The sequence below is a fragment of the Nicotiana tabacum genome, chromosome 1 (assembly GCF_000715075.1).
Source record: "Nicotiana tabacum cultivar K326 chromosome 1, ASM71507v2, whole genome shotgun sequence".
Lineage (NCBI taxonomy): Eukaryota > Viridiplantae > Streptophyta > Magnoliopsida > Solanales > Solanaceae > Nicotiana > Nicotiana tabacum.
The window spans coordinates 82,383,002-82,400,283 of NC_134080.1; the positions used below are offsets into that span (position 1 = coordinate 82,383,002).

Genomic DNA, 17,282 nt, shown 5'->3' on the forward strand with positions numbered 1-17,282 from the left:
TATAGCCTCGAGTTCATTTTTCCCTGGTGATGGATATTTTTATTCTCCTGACCATGGGTTCCTGTGGAGCATGAATACCTCCAAAGATCCCGTGGATGACATGTTGTGGCTCGTCTGTTTCACTATTTTTGGTCGCCTCTCTTTCCCAGCAATGATTTTTGGCTCTGTTGCTGAGGAATTCCCGGAGGTGATCTTTGTAGAGTAGCCAGGCTACTTCTTCCCGGAGTTGTCGGCAATCTTCGGTCATGTGACCGTGCATGTTGTGAAATTCATATACTAAGTTATGGTTCCTTTGTGAATGATTTGATTGTACAGGCCCTCGCCACCTGTTGTCTCTGATTTTACTAATGGCGAATACGATGTCTGAAACATCAACATTGAAGTTGTATTCCAACAAGCGAGGCACCTCCGTCGGCCCTATTTGCCTATCGAATCCAGCTCTGTTAACAAGTCCTCGAGGATTCTTCCTTGATCCATCCTTCGGTCATTATGGGGTATGTTGCGCCTGGGGGCATATTCTCTATCTTCTGTGTATGGTTAATATCTTTCTCTATTTGTCCTTGGCTCCTTTGCCATAATCATACAAGGATATATCGAGCCCGAGGGGGCTCCTAGTTGGTCGTCTTTGACCCTGATCTTTAATTGGTATCGGTTGTGGACGTCTGACCAAGTTATGGCAGGGTATTCAACTAAGTTCTGCTTCAACTGCTTCGATGCTACCAAGCTTCGCTTATTCAAACCTTTAGTGAAGGCACGTACTACCCATTCATCGGAGATTAGTGGTAGTTCCATTTGTTCCATCTCAAAGCGAGATACGAACTCGCGCAACATCTCATTCTCCCTCTACCTGATTTTGAAGACGTTAGATTCCCTTGTAGCTACCATGATGGCACCAGCATGTGCCTTTATGAAGGAATCTTCCAGCATGTCAAATGAATCTATCGAGTTTGGGGCCAGGTTGTGATACCACATTATCGCCCCTTTCGAAAGCATTTCTCCAAACTTTTTTTGTAGGATAGATTTGATCTCGTCGTCCTTTAGGTTGTTTCCCTTCACTGCACAAGTGTAAGCAGTGACATGCTCGTTAGGGTCCAAGGTTCCATTGAACTTCAGAAGGTTGGGTATTCTGAACTTCTGTGGAATGGGTTTTGGGGCCGCTTTCGGTGGGAACAACTTTTGTATAAACTTCTTCGAATCAACACCTTTCAGAATCGGGGGTGCACCCGGAATTTGATCGACTCTAGAATTGTAGGTCTCTAACTTCTTGTCGCTAGCTTCTATCTTCTTTTCACCCGACATGATCCTCTTTGTGAGATCCTCAAGAATCTTTATGATGGCGGGGTCTGATACGCTCAAATAACACTTTAATTAAATAGTGCAAGGCAGTCAGTGTCAAATATAATAAACCAACAAGGCTAGGGTCGAATCCCACAGGGAATAGGTGTGAAAAGGTTACTCAAATAGTGTATTACTTGACTAAAGTCGTAATTCTATTCGGTTAAGTGTAACAAGAGTATGAAATGATTTTGGTTTGAAGAAATAACTAATTGTGATGTTGAGAATGTAAATAATTTGATTTGGGAAACCAAGGTTGTGTCCCCTTCAATGAGGTGTAATGCCATCGGTGTTAATATGATATATTTCTAATGGAAGGTTCTTTAGATATGCAAATGATTTCTAAATGACTACCCAATATTTTCCAATAGTTGGGTAGTATTTCCTCTTTATGATTTTTCCAAATATAAAAGAGTTGCAATTAAGAACAATCAATATATGCCAAATAAAACTCACTTATTCCTAAGAGATTCTATTGACAAGGTTTAAAGCCTTAAGTCTTTGATATTTACATCTACAAAATTCTAACTCAATTTTCCATGTAAAGAAAGAATTTAATGGCACTTGTTAATATTTGCAACCACCAACAATAAATGAAGAACGAGAAATAAATATATATCAACCAACCATTATACATATATTCAATGTTAAACACTTATTAACATAACACTCATTTAGGGTCCACACCCTTAGTATTTAAAGTTAGCTACATATACTAAAATACAAAAGGATGAGAATATTTAATGTCTTAAAGCTTACAAAGTGCAGGATTCTTCTTTCAAAAGCTTCTAAAAAAGAGGAATATTAAAGACTTGGAATGTATCTCAAAAATAGGACAAGATGCCCCCACAAAATCCCAATAAATCTATTTATAGTGGATCAAAATTCGAGACAAATCGGACAAAAATGCCCTTTCCGGTAAATTATGCGACCGCATATCTGTTGCATAACAGACATGCGGTCCTTATTCTCGCCATGGCCATCGCATTTTCAAGCCCTAGTTTTCAGGTCTTCATCGTATTCACGTTCTACGGTCCGCATTGCAGATATGTGATCGCATTTCGCATTGCATTTTTCACCTTCAGCAACCTTCATGACAAGTTTGCGGTCCATTATACGGCTTACAAACTGGTTATACGATCGCAAACTGGACCGCATTTCTTGCACTGAACTTTGCCCAATAATCTGTTATGGTTTGTGATTCCCTTGAGTATTAGCGGCCCGCATGTTGGATTTGCAGTCCGCATTTCCACATTTGCGATACATTTTGCTCTTTACTTGTCTTTTTGTGGCTTGTTGATTTCATTTCTATGCTCTTAAGTCCTTAACCTCATACACTGCAAAAACACTAAAATTACATAAGTATCAAAGATAATTGCATCTAAAACAAGCTAAAATCTAAGCAATTTGTTATAAGTGTTCCGAAATTCTTCTGCACATCAACACCCCCAACTTAAGCTCTTGCTTGTCCTCAAGCAACTAAAATGACACTATCCTATTCTAGACTCTATATAAGAGATATGAAACAATAGAAATAGTGGACGGTGTTCGTTGTTAGTACTACAGGCATGCATTTTCGATTATTTACCCTTCCTGAACCATCAATATTTACAAAGAAACTAATCATTTGTAAAACTTTGAGCCTCGACCAATTTGACAAAATGTTACCCTCAGTTGAGTGCACTTGCATTTGACTCAAAAACTCAACTTCGATCCAACCTCACAATTCATGTGCCCTCACTAGAAAGAAAGTCCCAAACTCACAATATTTATAATGACAACAAAAAGGGACGAATTCACAAATACACTAACTCTCAAAAAGAGTTTTAAGTGTTACAACATAGCATACCACAGGCTTGCCCTTATTTTAATTCATCGCTTTATTCTAAGAATGCTCGGCTGGAGATCCATAAGGACTTTTTAAGCTTGTAATGTAGGTTTAGGAAAGGGTCGGATAACATTTGGGTACAAGTGACTACACCCTTCTTGAACACTACTCACATTTTTCTTTCTTATTTCTCTTTGCTTGTTTTCAAACCACATATCCCTCATTAGCTTCTACTTTTCCAACATTTGAGCCACGTTGACTACTTCTTTAATTATCTTCAAGACTCCATATGCATATATAGTTACAATTCTCTTTTTTTTCTTTTTTTCTTTTCTCTTGCAAAATTTTCTTTTGGAGCTTGAGTAGTTTCACACCTTGAGGTACACTTTCCTACACTCATTGCATAACCTTGCCAATTTCCGGCTTGACACCATACCCCCAACTTAGGGTTTTAGCCTCATTCTCAGTGTTCAAGGAGGGACGGGTTCAAAAGAGGGAATTATTTTACAAAAAGGGAAGGTTTGTAAAGAGGTAGCCAAAGAAAAGGTTAAAGGCTCAAGTGGGTGACTAGTTATACTATCTGTACAATGGGTCGCTTGAAAGACTAACTGGTTTTTCAAAAATCACAAACACGGCCTAAGGATATTTCTCCAACCAAATGTAATTATTATAAGCATCGAAAAACCAACCAGGCATGTTCTAGATTGCAGAAGTAAACACAAAATTTGTTTACATAAAGACTCACACACATGGCACACGAACTGTTTGGCTCACATAGTTTTAAGCCGTTGAGTCAACACTTGGCAACTTAAAGTTTTCATCATATTAACAAGTATAACTCTAGGTAGACATGGAGTCAATGAGCGAGCCTCAAGTTCACACAATTGATCTTTTATTTATCTTAATGGAAGGGTATAGGCTATATATAGGCACACATACTTGAAACTAAACAATTACACCAAACCGGTCAAAATATTTCATTCTACTGCCTTGGTTCTACTATTACACCCTTGGAAAAGAACCCGGTGAAGAAAAACCAAGGGGAATTCATTGCTAATTACTAAAGATGAACATACAACTATTTACTTGTTTTTATTTTTGTTGTTTTTGTTTTTTTTATTTATATACAAAGATAACTTAAGTACTAATACTACAAAATACCAATATATACAAAATCACAAAAAACAAATAAATACAAAAGTTTGCTTATATAGCACAAAAGCATAAACATGTACAACAGTTGGGTTCACAAAAATATATACAAGGCTATCCCACCCCCAACTAAAAAGCATGCATTGTCCCCAATTTATAAGAATGTAAAGCAGAGATTAGGGGCTCCCTGAGGCGTACTAAGAGCTATGGGAGTCCGAAGACGGCTGAATGATGGTGGGGTCACCCTCTAATGCTGAAGCTGGGACCGATGAGATCTCAGCATGAGGAGTGAACTCCTTTGACGGAGGATGGATCTCTGGCTGACCCAATACTGGAGCTGGGGCATGTGAGCTTCTAGCCTCGCCCCCTGATGGCTGAGTGGTTGATGGATTTGCAGGGGCGACCATGTCTACTAGCAAATGTGATATCACCACCTGAATTGCTGCTTGTTCTTCATCCTCAGTTGTATAGGCAATAATTTGCTTACCCTTCTCTTGAGGTACATCATCCTCCTCGGACCATGAATCCTCCTCAGTCTATCCCTCGTCTGCCTCCCCACCCTCAGACTCTGTAGAGTGTCCGGAATCCTTCTCAGAAGGAATATCAATACGTGCAGGGGGTACTGGAGGCTGGGAAGCCCTGGCCGTTTGAGGTACAGAAATGAAATGTGAGCAACATGGTAGGCAACAATGAAAATAAAACAAAAAAACTAAAAAAAAATTCACGTATGCGACAGTAATATGGTTGCATAACCACTTTACGGACCGCAAACTTGTCGCAGCTTCTCAGACTCATGAAATGATCTAAGTATGCGATGGGTTATGTGGTTCGTATAGCCATCACATACTTGAATGCTCATAAAATAGAACCACAAAATGCGATCGCAAAATCCATCACAAAGTTGGATATGAGATGGCAATTTGTGCGCAAGCAGCATGTTATAAAACTGGGTAAACTGTCTCAGTATGCGGTGACTTTGCGGTCCGCATATCAATTATGCGATTGCAAAGTCGCCGCATTTTGTCATATTCTTCATCCAGCTAGGGTTCGCTTTTGCGGCATAAATGCGGACCGCAATTTGATTATTCGATCCGCAAAACACATCGTTCTCAACCTTAGGATTCAACCCTCAACAATGGCGGGCCTATTTTTATCTACCCATCACTCGAAACTTACTACCTAACAAAGTATACCATCACAATATGAACAAGTACCCAATTAAAACAAAAGAAAAAGAAAATGAGAAATAGAAATAGGAAAAACAAAAACAAATGTGAAACTAAAGCTTGTAAGGACGAAATTGGGACAAGGAAAACATACCAGTGACGGATTAATGAGAACACTTGGGGGATGATTGCGCATGTGTTGCCTTACGTTGTGGATTCACTAGCCGTTTTTCCTTCTCCTTTCTTTCTTTTTTTTGTTCGTTTTGTTTTGTTTCTTTCTGATAATAAAAAAAATTATTTTTTGTTTGGAAATTGCGTAAATGTTGAAGTGATGCAAAGGACGTACCTAAGAGATTTTCGATAGGGGAGGCACCGCATAACACACTATGCAATCGTATAAGTGTTATGTGGTGCATTCAATGTGAGTTACTGGAGGGCCAAAAATGCGGTGCACTATGCAATCTCATAGTGGAAATGCGGTCCGCAAGTTCACCTCCTTATCGCATTCTTATCACCATTTTTTTCCAAACACACTGTCTGGGTTTGCGACCACAATGCGGTCTGCATAGTGAAAATGAAACCGCATATGTGTAGCAAAATTCCCAAAGTGATTTTTCATCCCTTTCTCATGCACTCTTACCAAGTGTTAAGATCTATTGAATCCCTTGCACTCTAAAACACACTTTAAATTGCTCAATTAAATCTATCTAAAAAAATTAAAAATTTACATGACAAAAAGGGTGTTACCACACATGGGTTGCCTCCCATGAAGCGCTTGATTTAACGTCGCAGCATGACGAAGTTGGCGTTCCTTTGGATTCACTCGTTGGTCAGGCACGAACCATCTTTGAGAGCCAACTGCTCCACCAAATGCTTATTCTCCATCTGTATCTAGGTAGTGCTTGACTCTCTGGCCATTTACTTTGAAGGTTCGAAGCCCATCCTCCGATTCTAGTTCCACAGCTCCATAAGGAGAGACATTGACCACTTTGAACGGATTAGACCATTTCGATTTGAGCTTGCCCGGAAACAATTTGAGCCTTGAGTTAAAGAGGAAAACCAAGTCACCCGACTTGAACTCCCGTTTCAAGATCTTTTTGTCGTGGATGAACTTCATCCTTTCTTTATACACAACTGCACTTTCATATGCATGGAAACATAATTCCTGAATTTCATTGAGTTGTGTTAACCTCAAATTTGCAGCTTTAGCCCAGTCCAAGTTCAACCTCTTTAGAGCGCACATGGCTTTGTGTTCCAATTCTACGACTAGATGACAAGCTTTGCTGAACACTAACCGATAAAAAGAAGTGCCAATAGGAGTTTTGTACACCGTGCGGTATGCCACAATGCGTCATCTAGCTTCCTTGACCAATCGGTCCTGTTTGCATTGACGGTCTTGGCTAGAATACTCTTTATCTCCCCTTTGGAAACTTCAACTTGGCCACTTAATTGGGGATGATAAGTTGTGGCCACCTTATGCTTGATGCCATATTTCTCTAGTAGCCCCATGAAAGCCTTGTTACTAAAATGAGACCCACCATCACTAAGAATGGCTCTAGGAGTGCCAAACCGAGTCAATATGTTTTTCTTTAAGAATGTGGTCACACTTTTTGCCTCGTTGTTTGGTAAAGAAATTGCTTCAAATCATTTGGACACATAGTCCACATCCACCAAGATATATTTCATCGCACAAGAGCTTACAAAGGGACCCATAAAATCAATTCCCGAAACATCAAAGATTTCTATCTCCATCACAAAGTGCATTGGCATTTTATGCCTCTTGGAGATTGATCCTTGCCATTGGCATTGGTCACAAGCCTTGACCATTTGATTGGTATCATGATAGATCGACGACCAATAATAACCACATTTAAGCACCTTAGCCGCCGTTCAATTTCCCCCATGGTGACCCCAACGGGTGAGTCGTGGCATGCCTTTAGAATTGGCACAATCTCTTCTTTTGGGGCAAACCTTCTAATGACGTTGTCAGCACAAACACGGAACAAGAATAGTTCTTCCCAATAGTATTACCGACAATCTCTCAAAAACGTCTTCTTTTGATCGGATTCCAATCCATCCGGAATAAGGTCACTAACCAAGTAGTTTACAATATCGGCATACCAAGGAACAAAAGTGCTAGATAGTGCCAATATGTGTTCATCCGGGAATGCATCATTGATTTCAAGATTTCCCTTTGGCCTCCCTGCCACTTTAATCCTTGATAAATGATTTGCAACTTGATTTTGAGTTCCCTTGCAATCCTTGACCTCAAAGTCAAATTCTTGCAACAACAAGACACACCAAAACAACCTAGGCTTTGCATCCTTCTTTTTCATGAGATATCGAAGAGCAACATGATCTTTGTACACTATCACCTTGGATCCCAACAAATAAGCCCGGAATTTCTCAAAGGCTTAGACAATGGCAAGAAGTTCTTGCTCAGTCATCATGTAATTCATTTGCGCTCCATTGAGTGTCTTGCTTTCATATTAGACCGGGTGGAGAACCTTGTTGTGATGTTGTCGAATAATTGCACCAATAGCTACACCACTGGCATCACACATGAGCTCAAAAGGAAGAGACCAATTTGGTGCGACAATAATAGGTACCGTGGTGAGCTTTTACTTCAATTCTTTAAAGGGTTTGAGGCATTTCTCGTCAAACACAAATTTTGCATCTTTCTCAAGGAGTTTGCACATAGAATTTGCAATCTTGGATAAATCCTTGATGAAACGCCTATAGAATCCGTCATTCTCCAAGAAACTTTCGACACCCTTAACGAAAGTGGGTGGAGGAAGCTTATAAATGATCTCGATCTTTGACCGGTTAACCTCTATGCCATGTTATGAAATTTTATGCCCCAATACAATGCCTTCATCCACCATGAAATGCCATGTCTCCCATTTGAGCACAAGGTTGGTCTCCTCACATCTCTTAAGTACTTGTCTAAGATTGTTGAGACAATGCTCAAAAGAGTCACCTACCACTGAAAAGTCGGCCATGAAAACCTCTAGAAAATCCTCCACCATGTCGGAGAAGATGGACATCATGCATCTTTGAAAAGTAGCCGGAGCATTGCAAAAACCTAACGGCATCCGACTAAAGGAAAAAGTTCCATAAGGGAACATAAATGTTGTCTTCTCTTGATCCTCCAATGCTATGTTGATTTGGTTGTAGCCGGAATATCCATCAAGAAAGCAATAGAATGACCTTCCTGCTAGCCAATAAAGCATTTGATCAATAAAAGGCATAGGGAAATGGTCCTTGCATGTGGAACTGTTGAGCATCCGATAATCCATACACACCCTCCATCTGGTTACCATTCTTGTTGGGATGAGCTCATTTTTATCATTTTCAATCACATTCATGCCTCCCTATTTTGGCACACATTGCACCAGGCTCACCCAAGAACTATTGGCAATGGGGTAGACTACCCCAACATCCAACCACTTGATGATTTCTTTCTTTACCACCTCTTGCATGGACGGGTTAACCGTCGTTGATGTTCCACACTTGGTTTTGTCTCACTCTCTAATTGGATCTTGTGTTTGCAAATTCGCAAATTCCGGGGGGAATCCCTCGGATGTCCGCAATTGTCCATCCAATAGCTTGCCTATTCTCCTTCAATACTTCCAACAATTGTTCTACCTGCACATAATTCAACAAAGAAGAAACAATTACCGTTAAAGTATCATTTGAGCCAAGAAATTTATACCTCAAGTATGGTGGAAGTGGTTTGAGCTCTAATTGCGGTGGCTCAATAATAGAAGTCTTTGCGGGAGGAGTTGCTCTATTCTCCAAGTCAAGAGAGAGCTTTGCCGGAGCATAAGTGTAGGACCCAAGCCCCTCCAATGCATTTACTGATTCCATATATCCTTCCATTTCCTCACCGAGGCATTATTCCTCCATAGTCATTTTAATTGCATCTTCCACTTCATCAACAACATAAATCAATGAGATGCTCTCATATTCATGTGGTAGTTTCATACCCTTGCTTGCTTGGAATATGACCTCTTCATCATTCACATGAAATTTGATCTCATTCCGTTCCGAATCCATTAGTGCTCTTCCTGTGGCTAGGAATGGCCCCCCCAAAATGATAGGGATCTCTTTGTCGACCGCGCAATCATGGATTACGAAGTCGGCGGGTAAATGAAACTTTCCCACTATAACAAGCACATCATGAACAATTCACACCGGTCTCTTTATAGAATGATCGGCCATTTGCAATATCATACTTGTGGGCCTTGTCATACCTAACCCTGCTTTCTTGTAAATGGGAAGAGGCATCAAGTTGATGCTAGCCCCATTATCACAAAAGGCTCTTGCAAAATCATGTGCCCCGATAGTATAAGGAATGGTGAAAGCTCCCGGGTCTTCTTTCTTTTGAACGGTATACGTTGCAATGATGGAACTAACCCGGTGAGTCACATTCATCACTTCATTTTTTGTGGTTCTCTTCTTGGTAATCAAATCTTTCAAATATTTAGCAAAACCCGGCATCTCTTGAAATGCTTCCACAAATGGATTATTCATCGATAATTGCTTGAGAATGTCATACAACTTTTCGAGTTTGATATCATCAACCTTCCTAGCAAGTCTTTGAAGTAATGAAGGAGGAGGTCTAGGAATAGGTGGTAGAGTTTTTGGTGTCTCTTTTACCTTTTCCTTTACCTCTTCCCAGTTTTATTGTTGCACCTTCAACTCTTCCGGAACTTTTTCAACTTCAACAACTCTTGGTTCTTCAACCTCAACCTCATGCTTGGACTCTTCTATTTCAACCATTTGTTCACTCCCTCATTGTAGTACCTTTCCACTCCGAGTAGTAATTGCCATGACATGAGAAGTTTGACCACTCCCACTACCCTTGGGGTTCTCAATTGTATCACTTGGAAGTGTCCCTTTTTGCTTCGGATTTTGTTCCCTAGAGAGGTCTCTCATTTGCATCTCCAATTTTTGAATGGATGCGGTATGAGAACCAACAAGCTCGGTCATATTCCTCATAGAAGTGTCAAACTTCTCTTGATTTTGCAATACCCATTCAAGTATGCCTTCCAACTTAGACTCACTTGAGGAACCTTGATTTTAATATTGACCCTTCGGAGGAACATTAGGGTTAACTCTGATTTGAGAAGTTGTTGTTGTTGTTCCAATTTTCTTGATTTGAGCCGCCATGGTCATTTCACCACTGTTGGTTGCCTTGCCCTTGCGAGTGCGGCCTCCATTGATTTTGTTGTCCTTGACCTTGGTATTGTTGCCTTTGATAACCTCCTTGAGAGTTGTTGACATAGTTTGCCTCCTCAAAGTCTTCATTTGATATGGGTTGAACATCCTCCACCATATTTACTTTCTTCGTTTGGCTTACTGTGAACATCTTTGTCAACACATTGACATTTGTGGCAAGCCCTGCAATCACTTGATCTCTCTCTTTGTTTTCCTTGATCATGGTGGTCAAGGAAGGAGATCCATATGCACTTCTATCTGTGGTGTCCTCTGAGTGCCATGCTTGATTATGCTTTGCCATTTTGTCAAGTATTTGTGTGACCCTTGTGAATGATTTGTCCATGAAAGACCCATCAACTGCATTCTTGGCTATAGATTGGTTCATAGGATCCAAACCCATGTAGAATTTTTCCAACAAGATAGAATCGAGAAAACCATGGTTGGGAGATCTCACCAAATATAACTTGAATCGATCCCATGACTCATGTAGATGCTCTCTCGGTACTTGCTTGAAAAAGAAGATTTTATCTCGAAGCTCAGACTTATTACTTTGAGGGAACCATTTAGCTAAGAATGCTCAGACGAGTTCGGGCCAAGTATGAATGGAGTTTGGTGGCATATTTTGAATCCATTTCCTTCCATCCCCAACTAGTGAGTTGTTTACCCTGAAAATGGTAACAACAATTAAATTTGTAAATAGGATTCTAAAAATACGTGATCTATTCACGAGCTAGTTGTTAAAGTAGTTAATGCTGAGAACGTGAAGTATAATGATAAAATGCGAGCTAAGATGAGCCAGTAATAAAACCAAAGGGGCCTGTTGCCCGATTGTAGATATGGTCGATAGGACATCGGGGCCAAGGCTCGAACCGAGCTTGAGCTACTCGGGCAATCGGGAGCAAGATAACAGGCAAAGATATGATTAAGCAAGGATCTATATTGCCAATATTAGACGATATGGTGAAGAACAAATAAGAAAACGATAAATACTAAGGAGGCCTCGGGCCAGTGAGAATAAACAACTTTGAAGAGAAGAGAGAGAGATATTATTGCACTTGTGGATAAATGGAGCAACATCAGCTGCTTACAAGGTGGGGTGAGTCCCCATTATATAAGAGGGGAGACTCGGCTACAAGTACGTGGGGATTGATTACAAAGCACAGTGATGGGATGGCTTGACATGATTGTCACGACCCAAAATCCCAACCCGGTCGTGATGGCACCTCTCGTGGGGACAAGGCCAGCCAACAACAAAACAATACATCTCTTTATAATTACTTAGCAGGAATAAGTCTAATTCGCAGATAATATAATCATAAGTGCGAAGTAAACATGATAGAATAATGGAAACCATCCCGACTCAGCCCGAAATCGGGGTGTCACAAGCCACGAGCATCTAAAGATCTAATACTAATAAAAGACCAGCAATATACAGAATGGAATTTAGAATCAATGAAGAAATACGGTGTCGTGAACGCTGATGGTCACCTTGCTCAGCTACAATAGTATACCTTCAGTCCGCTAATAACCCGCTACCGGGTGAACAGTAGCTGCAACTGAACGCGAGGTGCAGGGAGTAAAGTGAGTACTCCCAACTCAGTGGTAATAAGAGTAAATAATAACTGAGCGATAAGAAATCACGTAATAACACTTCATCATGCTATCTAAGATGGTACAACCCTTTTTGAAAACAGTAATTCCATGAAAATCCTTTATAAAATATCTGACTCGGTTTTAAACCTCTTTTGAAAATAATCTTTTTAATAGTTGCAAAATAATTCCAGCCATCGGTGTCACTATGTACAGAAACCCGCCCCTCGGGCAATATCTTCGTTCCTGGTCAGCCACTCGGGCCCCAACACTCAAGGATCAGATAGCACCAGCAAAAACAGATAAATATCTCCAGAAATATCACAACGACAAATAATGAACAAATGCATGAATGCAATGCAATGCATATGATGGTACATTCCAGTACCCACTGCGGCGTGCAGCCCGAGCCATCCATATTTATTTATCGTCGACGACGCTCACTGGGGTGTGTACAGACTCCGGAGGGGCTCATACAGCCCAAGCGCAATATACTGGTCAGCCAATGTTACCTGACCAATTTATATCCTACAGTGCCATTGTTACCACTGTTCCAAGTATATATTTCAGTGTCATTGTTACCAATGTTTCAAGTATAACATACAGTGTCATTGTTACCACTATTTCAGGTATATATATTACAGTGTCATTGTTACCACTGTTTCAAGTATATATATTACAGTGTCATTGTTACCACTGTTTCAAGTATATATATTACAGTGTCATTGTTACCACTGTTTCAAGTCACTTTATTATCAGTCCAGAAAATAATATAGTAAGCCCCTTGGGCATTTACAAAATCGAAATTTCCAGCCCGAAATGCATTTAAAATGTCATTTAAGTTTTGAAAACTTAGAAATACGGTCGGGTTTGCAAAAACAGCATTTAAAACCTTGGACTGAAGTTAGATGATATGCAAATCATGCTAAACAGTAATATCAATCCTCGAAGGATTTTAAAAGTCGACACAAGGCCAAAAACATGGCAATCAACCCAAATTATGATGATAACAAGAAATTGCAGTCAAATACGCAGTAAAATCAATAACCGGGACGGACCAAGTCACAATCCCCAATGGTTCTCTACCCCATGCTCATATCTGGCGTGCAAGTCAACTCAATACAACACTATGATGTGCAAATCCGGAGTTTCAAACCCTCAGGATATCATTTACAAGTATTACTTACCTCTAACCGGCCGTAGACTAGTCCGCAATGCCCTTTCCTCTTGAATCGACCTCTTCGCGCGTCGAATCTAGTCAAAACCACAATAAATACATTACAATAGGCTAAGGGAATATAACCCAATCGAAAAGACTCGAAAAATGTCGAAAATCCCGAAATTAGCAAAACCCGAGCCCCGGGCCCACGTCTCAAAATTCAGAAATTTTTACATCAATACGACCCTTATCTCGCCACGAGTCTATACATACCAAATTCACAAAAATAGGAGTTCATTTGACCCCTCAAATCACCATTTAATTCTCTTAAGTTTCAAGCCCTAACCACCATTTTTGTCCATAATTTACTTGAGTTTTCAGCTCTAATCCATGTATTTAACTTGGAAATAAGTAGAAACAACTCACCTTTGATGCTTGATGAAATCCCCCTTGAAATTCTCTCCAAAATAATCCAAGCCAAATGAAAGAAATGAAAGAAATAAGCCAAATCCGTGTTTAAAAGAATCTGCCCGTGCTTCGTCGAGTTGTACCTTGCACTTGTGCTATACAAGTTGTACATCATATTAAAAATTTTCCTTGTCGGACACCTTCTGTTTAAACATCCATAACGTCTTGTATAAGTATCCAAATGACAAACGGATTGAAGATTTAGAAACTAGACTCGAAGATCTTTATTTGATAGGTTGTACACCATATAACTCTTTATATATCCCGAGATATAAGCTTCTAAAGTAGGCTCCCCGAATCAGAAAATTGCAGCAGAAATTTCTGCAGCTTTTTCTTTTCTTTTTGGTCCGAATTTCATTCCGTTAGCCTTCCGAAATCCACCCGAGGCCCTCGGGACCTTAACCAATTATATCAACATGTCCCACAATCTCATTCAAACTTGTCCCAACCTTCGAAACACCCAAAATAACATCAAAATATCAAATCATCATCGAATTCAAGCCTAAGTTTCCAAAAACTTCCGAAAATACACTTTCGATCAAAAACCCGACCAAACGATGTCTGAATGACCTGAAATTTTGCGCACACATCACAAATGACATAACAAAGCTACAGAAATTCTCGGAATTCCATTACGACTCCCGGATCAAAATCTCACCTATCAACCGGAATTCGCCAAAATACTAACTTCGCCAATTCAAGCTAAATTCTACACCGGTCATCACAAAAATATTCCGGACACACTCCTAAGTCCCAAATCACCTAACGAAGCTATCCGAACCATAAAATTCACATTTCGAGCCCTCTAACACATAAGTCAATATCCGGTTGACTTTTCCAACTTAAGCTTCCTTAAAAGAGTCTAAGTGTCTCAAACCTTACCAAAATTAGTCCGAATGACTTCAAATTTTGCACACAAGTCATATTCAACATTACGGACTTGCACCAACTTTCGGAATCACATTCCGACCCCGATATCCAAATTTCCACTTCCGGTCGAATTTTCTCTAAAACCTTCAAATTTCTATATTTAGCCAAATGACTTCAAAATGACCTCCGGACATCCGAATTCACTTCCGATCGCGCTCCCAACTCCAGAATCACCATACGGAGCTATTCCCAGACTCAGAATCCCAAACACACATCTATAACTCTGAAATGCCTTCCAACCCAAATTTATGAAATTCTTCTAAAATACTAACTTCCACAATATACGCCGAAATGCTCACGGGTTATCCAAAACCAAATCCGGACACACGCCCAAGTCCGAAATCATCATACGAACATGCTGGAACTTTCAGATCTCAATTCCGAGGTCGTTTACTCAAAATTCTAATCCTAGTTCATTTCTTCAATTTTAAGCTTTCAAAATGAGAATTTCCATTTAGATTTGACTCCAAACTTCTTGAATTTTAATTCTGACCGTACACACAAGTCAATATACCTGAGATGAAGCCGCTCATGGCCTCAAACTGCTGAATGACGCGTCGGAGCTCAAAACGACCGGTCGGGTCATTACAATCTCCCCCACTTAAACATACGTTCGTCCTCGAACGTGCTGAGAACTATACTGAAGTAGTCCAAAATCACCTGTTTAACACATCATGCACCTTCCCATGCTACCACTACTCCGTTGAGCACATTAGTTTGATCAAATCTGCAGATATCCTCTTTTATCCATAGAATAAGCTCAGAACCCAATTCCAACACCTGAAATTATCTGCCAGACCTGTTCCCTGTATATAAACACTGTATCAACTACCACACGAGGTACCAGAACACGACTGCATACCTTTGTTGAATTAGCACCATGCATCACATAATTCACCATCTAACCACAATGACACTCCATGAACCTTAATAGCCAAAATTCCACGACTCTGATGCTCCCAATGCATATGATGATATACCTATACATTCTGATATAATGCCGACGATACAACCACAACGGAGGAGATGTGCAGAAATTTCTAACCATTTGCAGAATTAACCAAACATTAATTCTCTCCTTTTTGACTAAGATCATCACATCCTTACTACCCAAATACTGGTAACTACCTTGTAATATACCTCACATAATCCCACTGCAATGGTCCCCAATACCAATAGTCTCGCATCACCTAGTACGAGCTGCTCAAACAACCAATCACCACAGACAATGACCAACGGTCTCACATGAAGCCCATAATACTATTTAAATCCATTCACCCACTTCAGGTCGATTCTGCTCGCACTAAACTAGGCTGATAGCCTTTCCTGGAACCGTAATAAGTCATTTCTTTTCATAACATGAAAGAACTACCACCATATCCGGGACAACATCCCACAATCTACAACCAAATGAACCGAACGACTTCATATAGATCTTAGATATTCTTCCAACATTTCAACTTTCTTAAGTCCCCAAAATTTGACTAACTCCCAGATTTTTCAAATATTTCGGCAGAGTCTCCCTTGTAATTGGGCCTATCCACCTGTCAGAGTAACACCAAAACAACTCCTAACAGTGTGTCCACAACCCAACAAGTACCACAAGTATATCAATAACACTAATCTCCGCATTACAAGCTCGATATTATCACAATGATATTTTGACATGAAACGCATCATTTGTATGATCATAACCACATTTCTGGTCTTAATAGTTGTTCATAAATAATTCCATCATTATCAATAAATCTCATATTAACCACCACCTCATTTCAAATTTTCACAATACTGACAACAGAATGTGAGGCATGAAGACCTCATTATTACTTACTCAGATTAATGAGTCACATTTAACGTCACCTGGGAACTCATCTCATAAGCTAAAACTCAATAATTACAATACAATTTGGCAAATTATGCACAGAGATATTCGTACAAGAATTTTCAAATAAGCCGCATAGGTATGACTCCCTATAAGTACTATAGTACAAATTTTTAATTTTCACAAGGGATAATTTTAAACACATATTGTTTTTTTTTCACCACAAGGACCTCGTCCTTATATAACATCCTCCGCAGCTTGTAGCCCGATTTAAATATTTTATATCATATAAAAATGTGCGGATCTCATCCTCAACTCTGAATCACAAGTATTTTGCACATTGTGCCAACTAAAATTTTTCATTTCCTTTCTTCCTTCTTTCAAATAATTTCGGTTAAACAAAATCACAACATACAATGATCCCTCTTACCGGTAGGGCATATAATTTTCAACTGAAATCAATTATTTAGAAATTACATCAAACTCATCGAATTGATTAACAAAGGTCACTTTTAGCCTCACAACTATTTTTAGTGACCAACACATAATGATAGACATAGCTATCTCCATATAATCTCCCCAACAGAAGTATTCACATATGTAGATTTA

General features: G+C 39.7%; 2 protein-coding genes across 2 annotated transcripts; both read right to left on the minus strand.

Annotated features, from left to right (window-relative positions):
* Positions 1-6,355: 6,355 nt before the first annotated feature.
* LOC142162922 (uncharacterized) lies at positions 6,356-6,724 on the minus strand. Its single transcript, XM_075220097.1, has one exon. It carries the CDS (start codon positions 6,722-6,724, stop codon positions 6,356-6,358), a length of 369 nt encoding a protein of 122 aa, XP_075076198.1.
* A 47-nt stretch (positions 6,725-6,771) lies between these two features.
* Positions 6,772-7,385, minus strand: LOC142162923 (uncharacterized). Its single transcript, XM_075220103.1, has 2 exons — positions 7,259-7,385; positions 6,772-7,118 (listed from the first exon to the last, which is right to left on the minus strand). Exons 1-2 carry the CDS (start codon positions 7,383-7,385, stop codon positions 6,772-6,774), a joined length of 474 nt encoding a protein of 157 aa, XP_075076204.1.
* Between the last annotated feature and the right edge of the window lie 9,897 nt (positions 7,386-17,282).

Bases quoted from the DNA above. Each gene is read 5' to 3' on its own strand.
- LOC142162922 (XM_075220097.1), bottom strand. From the start codon at position 6,724: ATGTGCGCTCTAAAGAGGTTGAACTTGGACTGGGCTAAAGCTGCAAAT.
- LOC142162923 (XM_075220103.1), bottom strand. From the start codon at position 7,385: ATGGGGGAAATTGAACGGCGGCTAAGGTGCTTAAATGTGGTTATTATT. The intron at 7,119-7,258 runs GCATAAAATGCC...AATGATTTGAAG, and splicing joins CAAGGATCAATCTCCAAGAG to CAATTTCTTTACCAAACAAC.